Source organism: Bactrocera dorsalis, chromosome 3 (genome assembly GCF_023373825.1).
Source record: "Bactrocera dorsalis isolate Fly_Bdor chromosome 3, ASM2337382v1, whole genome shotgun sequence".
NCBI lineage: Eukaryota > Metazoa > Arthropoda > Insecta > Diptera > Tephritidae > Bactrocera > Bactrocera dorsalis.
In genome coordinates, this window is record NC_064305.1 from 69,430,117 (window position 1) to 69,450,139 (window position 20,023).

The 20,023-nt window shown below is 34.0% G+C and overlaps 4 protein-coding genes across 5 annotated transcripts in view; 2 read left to right on the forward strand and 2 right to left on the reverse strand.

Annotated features, from left to right (window-relative positions):
• LOC125777750 (uncharacterized) overlaps nucleotides 1-20,023 on the reverse strand; it is a 207,735-nt gene that overhangs the window by 187,087 nt on the left and 625 nt on the right. The gene's annotated exons all lie outside the window — the stretch shown is intronic.
• LOC105222902 (60S ribosomal protein L29) lies at nucleotides 531-1,335 on the forward strand. Its single transcript, XM_011200451.4, has 3 exons — nucleotides 531-667; nucleotides 935-1,051; nucleotides 1,119-1,335. Exons 2-3 carry the CDS (start codon nucleotides 950-952, stop codon nucleotides 1,245-1,247), a joined length of 231 nt encoding a protein of 76 aa, XP_011198753.1. The 5' UTR covers nucleotides 531-667; nucleotides 935-949; the 3' UTR covers nucleotides 1,248-1,335.
• Nucleotides 1,317-2,729, reverse strand: LOC105222903 (queuosine salvage protein). The gene is made up of 4 exons (XM_011200453.4): nucleotides 2,627-2,729; nucleotides 2,531-2,572; nucleotides 2,209-2,445; nucleotides 1,317-2,137 (listed from the first exon to the last, which is right to left on the reverse strand). Exons 3-4 carry the CDS (start codon nucleotides 2,441-2,443, stop codon nucleotides 1,362-1,364), a joined length of 1,011 nt encoding a protein of 336 aa, XP_011198755.2. The 5' UTR covers nucleotides 2,444-2,445; nucleotides 2,531-2,572; nucleotides 2,627-2,729; the 3' UTR covers nucleotides 1,317-1,361.
• The window catches only part of LOC105222901 (kinase D-interacting substrate of 220 kDa), an 85,770-nt gene continuing 68,912 nt past the window's right edge, over nucleotides 3,166-20,023 (forward strand). Inside the window, exon 1 of one of the 2 annotated variants that reach the window (XM_029548934.2) lies at nucleotides 3,166-4,188. Coding sequence is in view for 1 of the 2 variants with exons in the window: in XM_049453164.1 (XP_049309121.1) it covers nucleotides 8,820-8,903 (84 nt within the window). In the remaining variant the exon portion in view is untranslated. Of the gene's footprint in view, nucleotides 4,189-8,532; nucleotides 8,904-20,023 lie in introns of those variants that run through there. The other variant, XM_049453164.1, reaches the window with a different exon arrangement.

A 20,023-nucleotide genomic window follows, 5' to 3' on the forward strand; every position in this document is an offset into this window, starting at 1 on the left:
CCCTCCGAGCCTTTTGATATCAAACGAGATTTCAGACAAGGCGACTTCCAATCGTGCGACTTGTTCAATCTGCTACTGGAGAAAATAATTCTGAAGAGCTAAATAGAGATAACACAATCTTCTACAAGAGTGTACAACTACTGGCGTACGCCGATGACATCGATATCATTTGGCATGACAACCGCGCCGTTAGTACTGTTTTCTCCAGGTTGAACCGGTCACAGAAACAAGAACAATTGTGTAATCGATTACCGTAGCCAATACAATCGATTTGTATGTAATATCATCAGAGTATGAGGAAGATAATACGAAAATACAAGCTACTATCGGGGACACAGGGTAAAGCTGAGCTCAGGTTATTACCGGAGTCTCTGTTGGCAGATAGTGGACGGCTTACGCAAAGTAAGTTAGATGCTAATAGTAATGTGCAGCCTAGACTAAGAGCTGCAGGAGAGGAGGGGTTGGCTCAAAATGCATTTAATAAATTTGAAAAAATATTTTATAAATTAATAATTGTGAAGCAAAATTAGATATTTTTAAGCAAACTATACAAACTTTGGTAGCGAACACACTCTTAGTGCAACCCTGTGTTATTGAGGCAATGAAATGTCAATATTGACATTTCTCCCAAGTATTTTTCTTTTCCGCTCTACTGTCAAAAACGGAGGTAGGAATATTGCTAATAATTAATAAAAAATCTTTAAAAATCTGAAAAAATACGAATAAAAGTGTAACAAAATTATGAGAAAAGCAAAAATGCGTATCTATGCTATGTGTTCTAACAAATATTTTTCTTTATTTCATTTTAAATTTGCTGCGGTTGATTAATTTTGTGCACATCCAATCAAAAATTGGATGAACGAAATTCCTATTGGATGTGGTGCAATGGATGCTATCGGAACAAACATCAACAACTATGTGATCCGCTGCACAGATTTAGTAGCATAAAATGGCCAAGTCAAAGAATCACACCAATCACAACCAAAACAGGAAGGCGCATCGTAATGGTATCAAGCGCCCAATCCGCAAGCGTCATGAATCAACCCTGGGTGTAAGTATACTACATATTAATAAAGTGGTCCAAATTTTATTAGAAACGTGTTCTTAATAATTTACAGATGGATGTCAAATTCCTAATCAATCAGCGTTATGCGCGTAAGGGCAATTTGTCCCGCGCTGAGGCAAACAAGCGCTTCGAAGAGCGTGTAGCTGCTCAAGCTGGCAAACCAAAACCCATCAAGCTATAAATATTGTAAAATATCGTTGCGTCAGTGGGTTTTAAAATGTGGGTGGCATTAAATTAAATAAAAACACAATTTTATACAAAAAATCAAATGTAACATTTATTGTATAAGCAACATTCAATAGTAAACACTTAGTACTTTGTGGAATGGTATGTGCTCTAACTCATCTGCGTGTTTGCGTCGGTAATCCCATAGGAAGTGATCAATTAAAATTGAATTTACATGTTCCTTATTGAGCTCAACTTCCTTATTATTAAGTTTGTTTAAAATGATGTCTTTCGCCTGCTCCACAATGTATATGGAGGCGCCACGAATCTCGACTTCTCGTGGATCGCCATTCTCCAAAATTGTATCTTTGCTCAATACTTGCAGTAATTCCGGCTTGTATTCCAAGCTGCCAAAATGTATCAACACTTGTGGTACTCGATAGTCGGCAAACATGGTAATTTTTTCAAGGTCATTGAATTTACCCAAGCCTTTACCCTCAAAACAGGACCAAATATCTCCGATAAGAATTTGTGCGCGCTTGTACAATGAAACGCGCTTTCCTTCGTAATCAGCTTCATCGCGGAAACAGGGAAATTCATTCACCACTAGCTCCAGTAAACGCGCGGCAGAATTGTTTGCGGCTCGTACCACATTCTCGAACTTGCCTTGCCACTTCTCCAGAAGTCTTGTACCGACCTCATGCAGGCAAGCGATACGTTGTTCAAACAGTGGCACCGAAGTCTGGCCATCATCTGAACGAAATACTTTACGCAATGTATCGGCATCGATTGTGGAATAGTACGCAGCATTGGTGATATCTATGCCCTCTTCCATGGCACGATTTATGGCAGCGCATAAAGCAAAGTAGCCGGTGTAACCGTTGACCTTGTATTTCGTGTAGTCGGCTGGAAATTTAAAAATAAACATACTTTTGTATTTAAGAGTTACAAATGAAAACATACAATTAATTGCTTACTTGGCGTCCAGAAGCAGAAATTTAGTGTATCCACCACAAATATCCATTCAATGGCATGTGCATCGGTGGACTTCGGGTGCACATCATTTTGCGAAAAGTTCTTCGGATCAAGTTGTCCAGACTGCAAGCGGGAAATAACCTCATTTGCCAATTTTTCAATACCTTCTGGATACACTGTCAAGTATTTCGCATTTTTAACGATGTATTCACCAGATTCACGTGGACTAAGTGCCATGGCTAACGTTAAATATGGTTAAGGCACGTTAAAGTATTTAAAACTGAAACAAAATTTAAAATATTTTATACTACGGATTAAAAGTACCTTAGCTCGCGGTAACTCGCAGAATTTAACAAGAAAGCGGTGCTGAAAGCAAAGCGCAAATGATTTGCTGTTAGGTTAAGTAGAGATTTATGTTACCGGCTATTACACCAGAGTGCATACTTATTGCATTCACGATTTTGTTGTTCGGTTTACTTTCGTTATCTCTACAATGTATACATTCATTGAAAAAAATATAAGTATCAAATGCAACCGAATCACGCAAAAAATCTGTTATTTATTTTTCTTTACATGCAAAAAATTGCAAATTTTGCATTTACTTCCGTAATCAAAACAAAACAGCAAAATGTCAATTTTTTCATTCGCCATAAACATTTAGTAGGGTTACCATTTCCATACATAATACAAATAATTGAAAAACTTTATAAATTAAAAAGCTAGCATTAGTCACAATTTTTATTCTGAAATAATAATTATTTTAATGTTCACAATCATAATATGAATAGTTTAACATTGTATGTATAATTTTGTAAGCAAACAGTATTCGTAAAGGATTTACAAAAATTACGGTTTATGTTATATCTGTCACGTGCTTTTTTTGTGTTCCTTTACAACACTGCTTGACAGCTGTTTCATCTTCTCTGTTTTCTTATTATTCGCCCACTGGGGTATGCAACAAAGCAACAACTATACATGTAATTATTATGAAGCAAAAAGATTTCAATTTGACATTTTCTTTTTGTAGATCTTGTTGCTTTTATATTTTAAACACCAATCGTTTTCTCTGTGCTGTCATTTATCGCTACCGCTGTTGTAACACTCCAATCTGAAAAGAGGAAAAATCCAAAATGTTTGTGCTGTGAAAATCTTTGCAATAAATAATATTTTGTTATTATATTAAATTAAATTTGGTGAAACGTGCGTGAATGTGCCTAATGTTATAATAATACAACGCGCTAGCCGTGAAACAAATTTTCCAAGGAAACCAATCGGGGAAACGCCGTGGTTGTCAAAATTTTCATATAATTTTCGGTAATATTGCTGGGAAGGTCTGGTGCAGCGTAGTAAGGTCGCGAAGTGAAATCCTTTCATATTTCAAAAAAAAAAAAAGAAAAATATAATAGGCTTCAATAATACACAAAAAAAAAACAAATCAGCAAATACAAACATCCTTCAATGTCTCAAATTAATTCAATGTAATTCATAGTCTGTGCAGTTTAGTGTATCAAAAAAGGGTTGCGAAACTGAAGTAATATACAATCCTAATTGGTAAATGGTGTTTGTGTTCAGTATATATAGTAAATGCATAAATAATCTAAATTGGGTTCTGTCAAATGCTCCATAAATTTAGCCTTAGAGTGCGCATGAAGTATTCGTTTCGCATTGTGATCGACGATACGTGATTTTTTGTACAAATTGTTGCTGTTGTAGAAAATTAAGGTTGATTTACGCAAGCAAGCCAACAACCAATTCGTCGCATCACCACAACGCTGCATCGACAGGCATCGACAATAGCCGTGGAAAACGTCACCAGCATCGTTGGTGCCATCATCACTCTCAATTATCCCTGATTTTTTTTTATTTATTTTTTTGCTTTATTTACTTTTGCTTTGGCACACTACACTGTGGTCCGAAGCAGTCAAGTAAAACCTAGAGTCTATTAGCTGGCAAACGAACTTTTATGACTGGCGTTGTTAAAGGTAAGTGGATCATTATATTTTATAATGTTTATGGTAATTCTATTAAGTTATATACCAAAGGGGAACTCTCCATTAACATAGCAGTATAAGATCTTGACAAAGAAGCCTTAACTTCGTGTGCAGAAAGTGGAAATTTTCTCAACAAAGCAAAGACATCATATCTTTCCATGAAGTTGGCATCCAATGACAACGTCTACAAGTTAATTTTATATTTACATTGTCTATTTGGTTGTATAACAATACATATAGATAGTGGCAGGGATAATAAACGTGCTTTGTACGTACATTGTCAATAATAAAATATGGTGACATTGCAAGTTCTATGAAGGCGCTAATTGATCGCTCACAATTTCCGCAACAGTCAAAACGCTATCTGGCTATAGCTTCCAGTAAGCTTATTTCACTGTTAAATAAAAGTTAAGCTAAGTAAGATGAGCTATATACTCTGTTTTGCCAATTTGTAGTGAAGTGAAAAATTTTAAAGCTCTTTATTATATTGCTTATTGCTGAGCTTAGGAACATCGTAAAAGTTTTTGAAATTTCAAAGTTTATAATTACTTTATTATTGTTGGTAAGTCGTATTGTTGTTGATATCTGGATAAATCCATGTTCTATTCATATTCAGAAGAATAATTGAGTGCATAAAATAGCAATAATTATTAAGCTGATCTGCTTTGAATATACACTTGTAGTTCTAAAACAACTTCAGTAATATATAAGAATTTGGCGTAATAAAAGACTATGAGGGTCTCCGTTTACATGACAGCCGAGTGTACGTAACCGGAACGGACGCGGATTTTTATTCAACCAAGGATTGTCAACTCGGTATCTCCAAATTCCTTCAGTTATATTTTCTGCTGCTATACCAACAGCAGAAAACAAGCACAATTATAGTCTGAAGGCAATGAAAAGCTATGTGCTGCTAAAATTTTGAAAATGATTCATTATTCATAACAACTCAGTATTCCTACAAGCAAATGGCCATTTAATCTTCGATAATATTTAATAAAGTATAATTTTTTTCGCTTTTCGCTACTGATTGACGGTTATATGAGCACTTCGAGTGATGGATTGTATGTTAATAAACCTGGTGGGCAGTAATAAATCAAAACTATGCAATGTAGCTACATTTGTTTGTATGTAGCGAAGTGTATATTGTTATATCTATTTTATACTACTTTTATTTGCTAATCATTCACACTTTAACATAAATCGCACTTACTTATAATTATTAAAACTCAGTCAGTAATCAGTCAGGTATATAATGTGTCTTTTTTTTTAATATATCGTTTCACTCTTATCAATTTCCTCGTAACTGTGAAATATGAATATCTTCATTCGATATTGAACAATTGCTCTTGATTTGCAGTGAAGTGATCGACGTTATGTCCACTCACTTAAGAGTACATATACCCGTACATAAATATATGTACATGTACATATGGCATGAGGCCATAAGCTTTTGCACTTGGAAATATTAGCCAGCATAAGGATTGATAGACCTTCCTCGTGTTACATTTAGTCTCTTTAGCGATAAGATTGCCATTAGCAAATATCACTATCGCACACTTGAGGTCTGTGTTTGTATGTATAAGTGCACATATTCATAATATTAATGTATGTATGTATATTTGTATGCGTTTTGTACATAGTGTTAATTAACTTTTATATACTCAAATGATATACATACATATTATGTATGTATATGTACATATATGTATGTGGCAAATTATTCTTAATTCTGATTGCAAATGTTTGCCATACACTTTCTGATGGAAACTGCCGAAGAATAAGTGATATTGTGTTTGACTTACATATATACATATGTACATAGCCGTAGAGAGGAAACTGGGACTGAATTAAATTATGGGAACAAGAAATTTTGCAACATTTTTTAGGCTTTAAAGATTCCATGTTAATAATAAGTAATTATATTTACAACAATTATTTACATTGTCACTACTTCAAGCTGGATTAGCAAACATACATTTGTTTAAATTTAAATGATAAATTATTATTTTTTAATCTGTAAATAACCCTCCGAAAATTCTCCTCAACGCACACCTCTGTTGAGTCTTTCAGTGCTAATCACTTGTGTAAATTGAATAAATACAATACATGGAAGGCATTTGCCTGAAAAAATATATAACAAGCAGATAATTGCATTGTTAACATATTTGAAATTAACATGTTTCCTGGGATGCTCTAAATTAATTGCGCTAATTATAATTATTATAAATGTTTTATTTTGTAATATTTAGAGCGAATGCTAAATATGATATTAAATAAAAATATGCGATCTATTTTTATACAATAAAAACCTAATAAAAATTAAATATATATGTATATATCTAAATTTCTATAAGAATTGCACGCAGCTGTTATTGGCTGAATTGCAATGATATTCTAATTGGCAAATCGCGTTTTTTGTTTCCAATTATGTATGTAGGTATGTTTTGTATGCATAGATTATATTTTATTACAACAGCAGCACATAAATTCGACATTTATTATAACAATTAGTATATTTTACGTAATCACTTGTTGTGTTCTTGTTAATGAAAAGGGCAAATATTTAAGGTAATGGTTTGAGGGAAATTCCATATGGGTAAATAACAGCAAAATGTCAAACATTAATTGCCAGATGTTCGATTTCATGTGTCAATAGTAATATCGATATATAAATGGCTCGAACTCAGAATATTTGTGCAAATAGAATATTTTGCAGTATTCAACATAATTAATTAATTTTATAGTATTTCACAAATATATTTAATTATTAAATACCAATTTTTGTCTTAAATGAGTATAAGCTTTCTTTCTTTAATTATATACACACACATGTGCAAATGTTTTTGTGGGTAAATAAAAAATATAAAATTAATCTTATTTGACAATCGCTATCAACAATTAAATAATTTATCTGTATACATACATATGTATGTAATTTGCTGCTTTCGTAACAATACTTCATCGGTCACATCAACTTAAATGATAGAGGCCTTTGGAATAAATTTCCAGCTCGTCACTTTATTCTCCACGCAAGTGCTTCGCCGAACAGTGGTGAAATTACTTAAATTTTCGTGCAAAAAAAATTATTGAAGATTAATTATTTAAGGTTAATTTTTTTATAGCAAAACCTATATTATTGTTATTGCAGCGATTAAGGAAAATAGGTTTCGCTATGATTATATATATTTTATACAAGATTTAGAATATCTTATCTAAAAAAATAATATCCATAAATAAATTTTATGTTCAAATTATGTGTATAATACAAATAAAACCTTTAATTAACACTTTTATTGTGGTGGCTAATAATTTACTATTAAAATATACTGTGCGGTCAACAAACTCGGGAACCTTCTTAATTCATAATTCACTAAATAAAAATCACATTGATAAAGCATTGCGGTAAAAGTAGCATCATAAAATGTTGAGATTAGAATTATGTGTTTATTTTGTATTTCTATGAAAAATATACATACATGCACATATGTATGTATGTATGTACATACATTAGAGCGGGTTGATTTGCAGGCAGCCAAATCGTTCCCACGACAGTCGGCTCTATTATTACCCGGCCAAGGACTGTCAACTCGTCACCAATCCTCGAAATTACTTCAGGTATATTTTCTGCCGCTACAACAACAACAGCAACAGGAAATCAAAAAATCGCGTATGTTCTACGGATCAGTCTGAGCAACTATGCTTACGAGATTATGATTGGAGGACTAATGAAACCGGTCTAAACCCGGTTTCGTGCCAGCTATTTTTAAGGCGGAATTTAAAAAATCCAGGTTAAAATTTAATCTTCAAAATCCTCAATTTAGCCGTGATGAGGCCATGAAATGGTAATGCTTTTCTATCTAATATTACCCATTAATATACCGATAAAGTAGACTTCTCAGCATAGGCATTGCCATAACGTACATACATAAGTATATACCAAAATCGAATTAGAAAAAGTTGCACATCTCTATTGAGTGAATTCTCAAACGACGAATTGCGCGCGAATAAAATAGAAATCAGCAACAAATTGATACTAATTTTGATACAAATACCGCCAAATGCGAAATTGAAATAACAAACAATGAAATATGCCGATATAACGGGCAAAGGAAAGGTACCGTACCAGCATGTATCGGATATCTAACTTGAAGACGTCGTTCTTATGTTCGTCTTTTGCGATAAGTGAGTGTAAATATCATCCGTTGTTATTTTTTTGTTTAGCACTTCAATATTTTACTTCATGATATTTGCCACAGAGCGCCGATCAAACTCTGTCTCTCGAGTCTAATTTTGCGTTTTGCGCAACTGACAACGAGGCGTTGAAATTATCTGTGCTGCATTCGAGTTATCTCGTAGTTAGTTTTTAAAGATCTTATAAACAGTGCAGTTTTTATTGTCTAAGCTCGTGCGCGCCGCTATAAACTGTATATGTATGTAACTGTATGGCGTGTACGAAGAGCGAGTAACTCTGTTGTTGAGCCTTTGCTATCCATGCTTATTTCACTGCAAATGTCAAGTGCATAACCATCGACAGCGGGTGATTGCAATTTCAACTGTGTGACCGTAAGGAGAAAAAACAGTTAAATATACATAGTACATACAGTAAACATTGTTAAGTTATGGAAGAGCAGTTATCTGTCTTCACAGTCTCGTATTTCGTGGATACGCTTTATCAGTCAACATCACCGACAGACTGGAAAGAGGTGAGTGTCGGGAAATCAGAAACTAACGGGTTATGTTGATTTACTTGCGACGGGGTGTAAACAATCAAAATATGTCACAAGATGTAGATTAATTTAAAATTAATTGCATATATAATCGTTAGTAGTGATCACACGTATTAATCGTTATGTGGGAGATATCTGAGAAGTTATTTTTCGACTTTTAAAAATTTCAAAAATTTCCAAGCGTTGTTAAAAATGAAAAAATACGTTGAATAAAGATATAACGAAGTATTCTGTTATAAGTACGGGCTAATATTTTCAGCTACAAAAACGGACCTGATTTTTTATATTTTTTTGTTTTATGACAGAAGTGTCTCGCAAAATAAGTGTAACTTGGTTTCTCAGCTTAAGTTAATATGTAAAGATTATTAATATACAATGGTGGCTACAGAAATAGCACCGTTGCCATCACCAGCGACTCTGAAGATAATAAAACAACCACCAGCGAATATAATACGGACAGTCCCACTACTGTCGGATCTAAGTAACCAAAACGGACCCGGATGTTTATCCGACCAAGATCTATCAAGTCGGCATCATTCCTCACGTTTATTTCAACAATGTTTTCTGGCGTTAAAACAATAACAACATACATTGTGACAAAAAAGCAACCGGAAATTGCAATTAAATTCCCAGTATAAATGTTATTTCAAAAAAAATGTATTTTGCTAAGTTGGTAGGACTGTTCTTTATTACTATTACGATCTGTCAACCACTTTGTTTACATCAGCTGCTTAAATTGGTACACCTCAGTAGTGCGTTGCGATTTTTACAATGGATAAAACTATCAAACGAAGAATTTATCTAAAATTTTGTATTTCTAACCAAAATTTCGTCTGCAGAATCGTTGCGAATGTTGGAAAAGGCTTACGGTGATTCAGTTTTATCAAAAACACAAGCCCACGAGAGGTACAAAGTCTTCAAAGACGAGAGATCGTTAAAGACATTTCTCATTCTAAACCTTTTCAACTGATGAAAATAGTAAAAAAAAAAGTGAAGGATATGTTGCTTGAAAATAGACAGGCAAGTGTTAGAGAGATGGCAAGAGAGATCGACATCTCTCGCGAGTCCGTTCGAATGATTTTGGTGGATATTTTGGGTATGAAATGCGTTCTTGCTCGACACGTCTCGATAAAGCTGAATTTTCTTCAAAAATAATACCGTAAACAGATCTCTTTGAACATGCGTAATCGTGCAATTTGCGATCCCAAATTCATGGAAAGCCGATAAACCATGGTTTTATGAGTTTCACATGAAAGTAGTCAACAATCATCAGAATGGAGGGAAAAAAAACGAGTCGAAACCAAAAAAAGAAACCATGCCGAAACCGTTCAAAAATAAAGATAATGCTCATTTTTTTTATATTCGTAGTTCGGTACATCATGAATTTGCTCCGGAAAGACAGACGGTCAATAAGGTGTTCTATTTGGCCGTATTGAGGTATTTCGTGAGAACATTCGTCGAAAACGACCGGATTTATGAAAGAGCAATTCATGGATGACAATGCATCATTGCATCGAGCCACGATTGTGGCCGAATTTAAAGCCGAAAACATGATGAATACCATCGATCAACCACCATTTTCACCATATTTGGCTCCGTGTGATTTTTTCTTGTTCCACAAACTGAAAAACTCGCTAAAGAGACTTAAAGCCATACCAAAAAGTGCTCATTAAAATTGTTTCGAGGACTAGGACGTGGTTTTCAAAAATATATTATAAAATATATACAAAATAGAGTTATTGAAATTCGCATTATAAGATGCTTCTCAATAAAAAACTATTATAGTTTGCTTTCAATAATTTCAAGTATAAAATCATGCTGAACTATTCATGTCCTCATCACTGTAGAATTGTTTATATTTAGCTTGCTGCTTTAAATAGTCATATCCATATACATACATATTTCCATACATACAGATGTATGTACATATGTATATATTGTTTAAAAATAATTGGCACAGTAGAAATGTGTTTTCTATTTAAATATCACGAGACATGTTTTAAAGTGAAAAGCAGATTTATGTCAACCGTCCTAAGGCGAAATGTTACAAGTAAACTATTAAAAATTAGTAAATATACCCTAATTAGCTGCATACGGCTTCTGTTGATACATTTTTTTTTGCTAAATTTATGTGTTTTTATAATTTTACTACAATTATTGCAACGAATTTTTCGAACGCCTTCTATTTGTATTACAAAACTGCATTCTACGTGCTAAGTGTCAAGTGTGACAGCGAGAGAAGAAACAATAAAAACAAAATGCAAAGTTTACTCTTCTGCCGCGCTCAATCATCAGTAATACTTGTAAGCACTGGGTAATCAACATTATTTGCCCTTTTTATTGCTTAACAATTAATTTTGTACTTTCAAGAGCAAAAAAATGCATTTTTCAACATTGCTAATTTTTTCAGCGAATGACAGCTGTTGACTGCCCACTTTGTTGACACTTAACTCAATTGAAGGGCAATTGACTGCGTCTAACGTGAGGTAACTCGAATCAAATGCCGCTTTTGTGGAATTTTTTCAATGGTAATGGCTAGGCAAATAAGATAATATTATGAAATTGCTAATAATGCTTATTTTATCATCCTCTCCTCTTTCAGTAAGAGCAAATGCTGAAATTTTTCTAACAGTTCGTGTGTTAAAAAATATTTGGTTTTGATATCAGTTCCAACAATTTTATATAGTTTTTCCTTTTTTAACTTTTTCTAATTCGTTTAAATGACAGCAGCTTTTCTTAAAACCTCCAAATAATTTTTGTTTTATTGATGACCTTTTCATCGGACCAACATTTTCTTTGTGTTCTCTAATAGCAAAATTTTTGAAAAATAATAATTTTTCTTTGCCAAATACTATTCAGTGAACGGTATCTAACTGTATTCCCTGTGCTCGAAAGCAGTCGGCCTAATTTGTTTGAGTAACTGACTGATTTTGTGATTATTCCAAAACTAAATCAGGGCCTCGCCTATACTTTGAGCTCAATATTCTAAGTGATTCATATTTTCTGATATCCAATTTGAACTTAAAAAATTCATATTTTCTGATATCCAATTTGACCTTTTTTGAAATCCGTTAGACCTTTGCGGTCTTAAAGTTTAGGAAAATGTGTTGTAACTACTCAATTTCTAATTCAATTACTTATTTTTTTCTCCATTTAACAACATTTGACCGATTTGGGTCACGAATGAACCTTCGTCGTAAATTTACGTTTTCGACAGACTAGGTTAAATATCATAGTTTCTAAGCTACACTTCTGAACGAAAAAATTTAGAAACATTAATCGATTATTTGAATTAAAAATTCGATATTGGATTAAAAAATCGATTAATCGATTTCAAAGCTACACTCATAGGCTTTAAAAATAGAAACGTTAATCGTTTATTTGATTAAAAAATCGATATTGGATTAAAACATCTTTTAATCGATTTCAAATCTAAATTTTAAAGCTGCACTTATAGGTATTAAGATTAGAAACATTATTCGGTTTTTTTATTCAAAAAATCAATATTTGAGGAAAAAGTCGATTAATCGATTTCGAAGGTGCACTTATCGTTGCTAAAAAATATTCATCGATTATTTGATTAAAAAAAATCGGTATTTTATGAAAAAATTGCTTAATAAATTTCGAAGCTGAACTTATAGATCGTATCTTTGATTAAAAAAATCGATTAAATCGTGCGTGATTCATTGTTCGGTGTAATCGCTCCATTGGTTGAGTTATTTCAAGTTATCTATTCAATTATTTTGGGTCTCTAAGGCCTAACTATTGCAAACACAAGTTGTGATGACTTACAAAGCTAGCACTGCCTTATTTTGAGTGAAATTTTTTAGTTCAGTATTCGAAAAATTCGATAAATCGATTAGTATCTTGAGATTTATGTTCTTGATTGACTTGATATTACTTGTGTCAGGTTTTTAAGTTAAAAAGCCGTATACATTTATCGATTATTTGGTAGTTGTCAAAAGTGTCATTTATAATTGTAAAATTTTTACTATTGAATGCTACACGCAGAAAAATTAGAACCTCAATGAGAGACCCTCTATTTCTGACGTGTTGTTTTTTTGATAGTTGTCAAAAGCTTCATTTATAAGTGTCAAATTTCACTATAGAATGCTACAAGTAGAAAAAATTAAAACAACAAAAACTCAAGAATGACCTCAATGAGAGACCCTGTATACCTAACATGTTTATTTTTGAAAGATAATTTTGTGCAAGCATTGTTATTTATAAATTTTAAATGTTTACCGATAGTTTTTTTTTTTACCAAAATGAATTTACTTTCATAAGCACCCTGTATTTTCAGTTGCCTGGTTCAATGAAATAATAAATTAAATCATTAATTTAAATTATAAGTAATTTTTGTTACCGATAACTTGAACAAAGTGCTTTATAAATGTACCATAAAAAATGTTCCTTAAAGAGCTTAGTCAGACTAGCTGATTCATAGTAAATTTGCGAATATTTTTGTGCATATTTACATATGTATAGTACGTTTATATGTACACTTATTTATTAAAAGTAGTTTTTACGCCACTCATTTTAGTTTTTTTTTTTGTTGTTAAAAAAATTTATAATAAAAGTGAGTAATGCGTTGAGCGTGATAATGGCAGGGACCATTAACTCGTGTTCACACATTTAAATTTATGATATATGTGTGTACATACATATTAACTGATCACTTACTAAATATAAGCGCCTAAAAATATGCAAGCTATTGTTGGCGACTGTTATGTGTGGAAATAACTACATATGTATGTATATAAAATGCAGCTATATTTGTACATATCCGAGGACTTTTGACCAAACAACAAATTACCTATAAGAGGGTTTGCTTGAACGGCACTTAAATTGATATCTTCTAGGAAAATTAAACAATTGAAATTACATTTTAGGAAGATGTGTGCTAAATGACCGAATTGCATAATTAATTTTATAAGAATTTTATACATACTACTGTGAGCAAAAAATAGTAAGACTTTGTTCGTAATTTTAAAATTCTTAATTTATTCTTCAAAATCTATGCCGTATTTTTCAAAGTAATCCCCCTTGGCTCCACACACACTTGTGCCAACGTTTTTTCCAATCCTCGAAACAGTTGTTAAAGCCAATTTCCGGAATAGCCTTCAATGCGCATACCGATTCACGTTTAATGCCTTAACTCAAAACGATTTGCCCGAGCGGTCGTTTGACCGTGCTAAATAGCCAGAAATCACACGGCGAAAGTTTGGCAAAAAACTAACGAAGAATCAATGCAGAATTCGACAATGTATTATCGTGGTGTAAAAACCAAGAGTTGTCATCCCATAATTCCGGCCTCTTTTTACGAATAGTCGCACAAAGGACGCATAATAATGAAATAATATGCCTTGTTTACAGTTTGGCCGGTCGGACGGCATTCGGAGGCACCACACCTCGATAAACGCAGAAAACTAACAACATAACCATGATTATTGACCTGCTTCGATTTTGTTTTTTTGGTTTTGGCTCTCTTTTGTCACGATATTCGTTCGCTTGAACGTCTGTTTCGAGGTCTTAAGCTAAGAACCAATACTCACCGCTAGTAATAATAAGTTTCATGATATCCTGGTAGTCGGAAAGCATTGCTCAAAGACGTTAACGCGTTACTGTTTTTCAAATTCAAAAAATTTAGTAATTTTGGAACCAATCGTGCTTTCACTTTTTTTTTAACCCAAATGATCTTTCAATATAGTTCTCACGTACCCTTCCGATATTTCAACGATGCCAGTAAGATCTCTGACTGTTAATCGTCGATTCTCAAGCACCAATTCCTTTATTTTATTAATGTGTTAATCATCAGTTGATGTTGATGGTCGTTCTGACCGTGATTCGTCGTCAACGCGTTTTCGACATTCTTTGAATACTTTGTGCCAATCAAAAACACTTGCTCGCAACAAACAATTATCACCGAAGGTTTTTTCCAACATTCTGAACGCTCCAGCATCAGAAATTTAATTTCGCACACAAAATTTAATGAAACTTCTTTGTTGAATAATTTTGGTCGGAGATGTCAATTACAGTCATACCAGCTGGAAAAAAAGCAGCTAATGGGAGGTTTCAAGACCGAAGCATACTATTGTAGGACCCAAAGTGGATTCATTAGCCACTAGGTACAAATCACACGGAAGTTATAGAGGAAACACTTCTCCAGCCTGCTGAGCGGTAGTGACAGTGTATTAAACTTTCGAAGAATGGGTTTTCACGCAAAATTTAAATTAAAAAGTCTTACTATTGCCCACTGAATAAAAATTCTAAGTCGAGTTAAGTTGTTTTATCAAATTTCCATCAGAATGAGCTAAATAATGCTTGGAAAAAAATCGAAATATGGACTAATTACATACTTATATGAAAATATTAGCACATCTTGCGTATTGTCTTACTTAAATTATGAATGAACTCACCATATGTTTAGATAAAATAATTAGTATTTTTCGCTATGTGTAGTATTTGTGGTGAATTCGTTGATAGTTGATAAGCGGCTCAATTCCTTTTCACTTAATTATGGAAAAAATACTGTTCTTTTAAAAGACTGGCCATGAATTTGTCTATGTTAAACGGTATTTTTTGTAGTTTCATATAAGATTGCATTTAATACATTTTTCCTAATAACGGTAATTAAAAAGCAACAAACATAAAATCGAATTATCCACTATGTATTTATTTGGAATATAAAATAATATAATTTATTTTATTTTTCGCTTTTTTATACACACACAATATATTTCAGTATCACCTTGTTCGTTTCAGCCCCGTTGCTATGAAAGACTGATTTAAGTGTAACTAATACAAAGCTTTGCTAAAATTGATATTTTACTATTTCGCCAATTCAATAGACAGCATGCACATATGCACATATCAGTGTATGTATATACATATGTATGTATGTACATAGGTACATATGTATGTATGTACAGCTGTGTTCATTAAAATAGTAGTGCTCGTCTGTTCACAAAAATAGTTGTGGAGGGTAAAACAAAAAAATTAAGTGAATCATTAAAATTTCTAATAGAAAATGTTTTCTATTGACTCGTGCTTGGTTGTAAAGCCTTTATTTTTACATTCATCCATACATCAACGTTGCATAGAGTCTATTAGATACCGACAACGCTTCATAGGATGACCATTAGTTAACGTTGTGCTCTGCTGAATAAATTTGCCGTTACTATAACGCGTTCAACGTCTCCGCATACATTTTCGATTGCATTCAGGTCCAGTGTCTGCGCTGTCCAGGACATTACGTCGGTCTTTCCTGCAGCAAATCACTCCTTAGCTAGTTTGATCTTACGTTTTGGGTTGTTATCCTGCTGCAATGACCTTTTTATAGACATTTCCCATCTGGCAAATGGTAACAACATCCTTCAATAAGTTTATATACTATTTAGTCCATGTTACCGTTTTCCATGAGGCCGTTTTCTCAAGTTTTGGTTAGCAGCCATCTCTCAGTTAGGAATTGGTGCTTTAGAATCGACGATTAACCGCCAAAGATCTTACTGGCATCGTTGAAATATCGGTAATAATAATAGATCTAATAATAGATCAGTGAAAACCATTTTAAAAGATCATGTGTGTCTAAAGAAAAGTGAAAATACGATTGTTTCCAAAATCAATACATTTTTTCGAAAAACAATGTCGCGTTTACGTTAGCGAAGTAATGCCTTCCGATTACAAGGATGAAATGAAACATGTTATTATTGACGATGAGTCTTAGGCCTATATTGAACGACCCGAAAACAAACGGTTAATCAGCCGAATATCGTGGCAAAGGTGAGCCGAAGCCGATAAAAACACATCAAAACAGGTCAAAAATCAAGGTTATGTTGACTGTTTTCTTTGATTTTTATACCACCATTGATTCAACGTTAGTTTTTCGCCAAATTTTCAGCCAATATGAGGCCGCAACCATCGTATGCGCCTGATTTAGCTCTGTGTGACTTCTGGCTATTCAGCAAACTCAAACGACCGCTCCAAAGAACCGTTTTAAGTCAATTAAAGACATTAAACGCATTGAAGGCTATTCGGGAAAGTGACTTTACAACTGCTTCGAGGGAAAGATTTAGAAAAATAAATTAAGGCTTATCAACAAAGTTTTACTATTTATTGCTCGAAGTAGTAACACAACTGTAAATATGAGATTTATATGCGAATTAGGGTGTTAGCATATTTTTTGATAATTAGGACTTAAATGTGACCAATTATTTCAGAAAAATTAAAAAAAAATTGATATTTTTATCTTCGAAAATTCGTTATAATATAACGAATATAATTCGTTAATATTTTTTTTTATTAAATTATAGAAAAAACCCACGAATAATCTGACGGTGCAATATCTGACGCATTTAGTATAGCAGGTGGGGTAGGACTTCCCTTTTAAGCGTTTCCAGACAGGTTCTAACGGGTTTGGAAACGTGAGGTCGAGCGTTGTCACGCAACAGAATCACCTACTCGTGCGCATGATCATATGGAATTAAAGTTTATTATTTCTGAATCATTCACAGCGTACGTAGACGTTTTGGCGGGTATTAAGCTGGGCTTGGCGGGTGAATTTCGAGCCAGCGATTTGGTAATTAATACGTAGATACGTTTTGATATTCTATTGATCATTTGTCGAAATCGGCAAAATCGGACTATTATATCACATATCTCTCATACAACCGATTATTTAGATTTTTTAAACGAAATCAGTTCTAGACCCAAAGTCTTTTTGGCAAAGTTGTTCAGAATGATCCGTAGAACTTTTCACCTTATACGGGATTTTTTCGTTTCTTCGTCTCCTTTTAAATCGACCCGCTCTAATGTATATCATATTATAAAGGAAAAAAGACTTAAACTAAGTAATTTATTCTACAAAACAAGTTTCAATTCTATAACAAAACTGAAATTAAGCTAAAAATTCAGTTTTAATTTTATAGATCCCAAAGGATCCAACAAAGCTCTACGTTTTATTTTAATTATTTTCTGCTTTGAAAATTGCAACCACCCTAATGCAAAGCCATGCATCATTAGTACACATGTTGACATACTTCTACATACATAGATATGTGTACTTGGTGCCTCTAACAACAATTTAACGAATTTGTTTGACTTACGAAACGGGAATAATGTCAAGTTTTGAATGTTATTTTGGCTGATTACACTGAGTAAAATAGCAGTAGCTATTTTGGTTCCTATCAACTGCCTATAGCGGCAGAGCTACAGACGAGTCTGGGAAAATAATTGAAGCATATGCTTGCTTATGACGATAACGGTAACTATTTATTTGATTCGACTATCATAGAAGCGGGGATTTTGTTTTTAGCAATTCATATCAATATTTTCATAGATTTCTCTTTATATGGTTGTACTGAGCGGAAATAAAATTACACATGGCTACGCCTATTGTGTGACCTCACGGCTCTTTCATTACTTTTTTCCGCAATACTGAAAGATTATCTTCCCCTTCCTTCCAATTCGATGATAACACCAATTAAAATTTTATATATTGTAAAATAGTGGTTCCCTACTCTTTTAAAGAAAAAACACAGGAACTGGAAATTTAGTGGGGAATGTTTATTATCATTCGAAAGAACATTCTTTGACATTTAAGTATTTCCTGAAGATTCCTCCTTCAAATGTTGGGCACGGCTATGTCTCAGATGGTCCATCCGTTGAGTCCAATTTTCGATGACTCGTTCGATAATTTCATCTGGTAACTGGCGAATGACACGCGTGCTGTTTTGCTTCCAGGCCTGAATCGAAGCGGCTTTGTTCGCATAGACTTTAAATTTAACATATCCACAAAGGAAAAAGTCTAACGTTGTGGTACCACACGATCTTGGTGGCCAATCGACCGGCCCAAAACGAGAAATTAACTGCTCACCGAAGTGTTCTCTCAATAAATCCATTGATTGATGCGATGTGTGGGAAGTGGCGCCGTCCTGTTAAAACCAAATCTCGCCCAGATCACGAGGTTCTATTTCAGACATCAATTAGTCGGTTATCATGGCTCTCATCGACATTATTTTTGAATAAATATGGACTCATGATTCCACCGGCTCACAAACCACATCAAACCGTTGTTTTTTTCTGAATGAAATAGCAGCTCTTGAATCTTTTAAAATTTTTCAAGTCGTTACAAGTCGTTCCATACGTAAGCCCGAGTTGCTACGAAAAGCACCGAAGCCACTCTCCACGGTCTTCGTATACACTCTCAGCTAAAGCAATTTTCTTCACTGCGTGCTAGAGGAGGTCTGTACGGTCGAATTTTATCCAATAATGAATGAAGCTCAACAACGAAACGTACGCTCAGTGGATCGATTATGTTGACCATATGGAGAGGTAACGACATTGGCAACAGGCAGCAAGTATGCGCCACGCCAAGCTGCTTCTAGGAGGGTAAAATCTCTCCTGGTTCAAGGAACTGATTCGCCTCCCCCGTGACAAATTCCGTCTCCTCGTCGCGATCTACACAGGGCACTGCAAGCTCAGGAAACACCTGTCCAACATGGGCATGGTCTTCTGTGCTAACTGCCGGTTCTGCGACCTGGAACAGGAAAAACCAGCACACCTAATCCTGGATTGCACAGCAATCTGTGGAAAAAGGCTTAAGGCCCTGGATCCCATTTATATCAGCAGGGATCATATCATCTCAGTAGCGTCCGGCAAACTCCTGGAACTATTCAGACCGTTGGGACTCTGGGAAGACATGCGATACAGGAGAGGGCACAATAGACTTTAGGTCGCGGTGCATTACCTCATAACACTATCTATCTATCTATCTATGTAACCATAAGTGCGCGAAAAACTACTCTGAAGTTGAGCAGTATCTCACAAAATATAAAAATTTGTAACTGTGCTCTACTGACCTGAAGCCCTATGTTCATCACCAGCTCTCTTTGCTTTCAAAGCTTTGTATTATCAACTGTTGGAACAACTATTCTATATTCGGCTGCATTTGTTTTACTCATAATTGTAGTTGTTTCTAAACAAAAAGAAAGCCACCTGTGCTTTTCAGCTGATTATCTCGAACGTATGTCGACTGCGTCAGGTCTGCTGATGAGGTGAGCGGCCGAGTGTTTATGCTGAGCAAATATGTATGTATG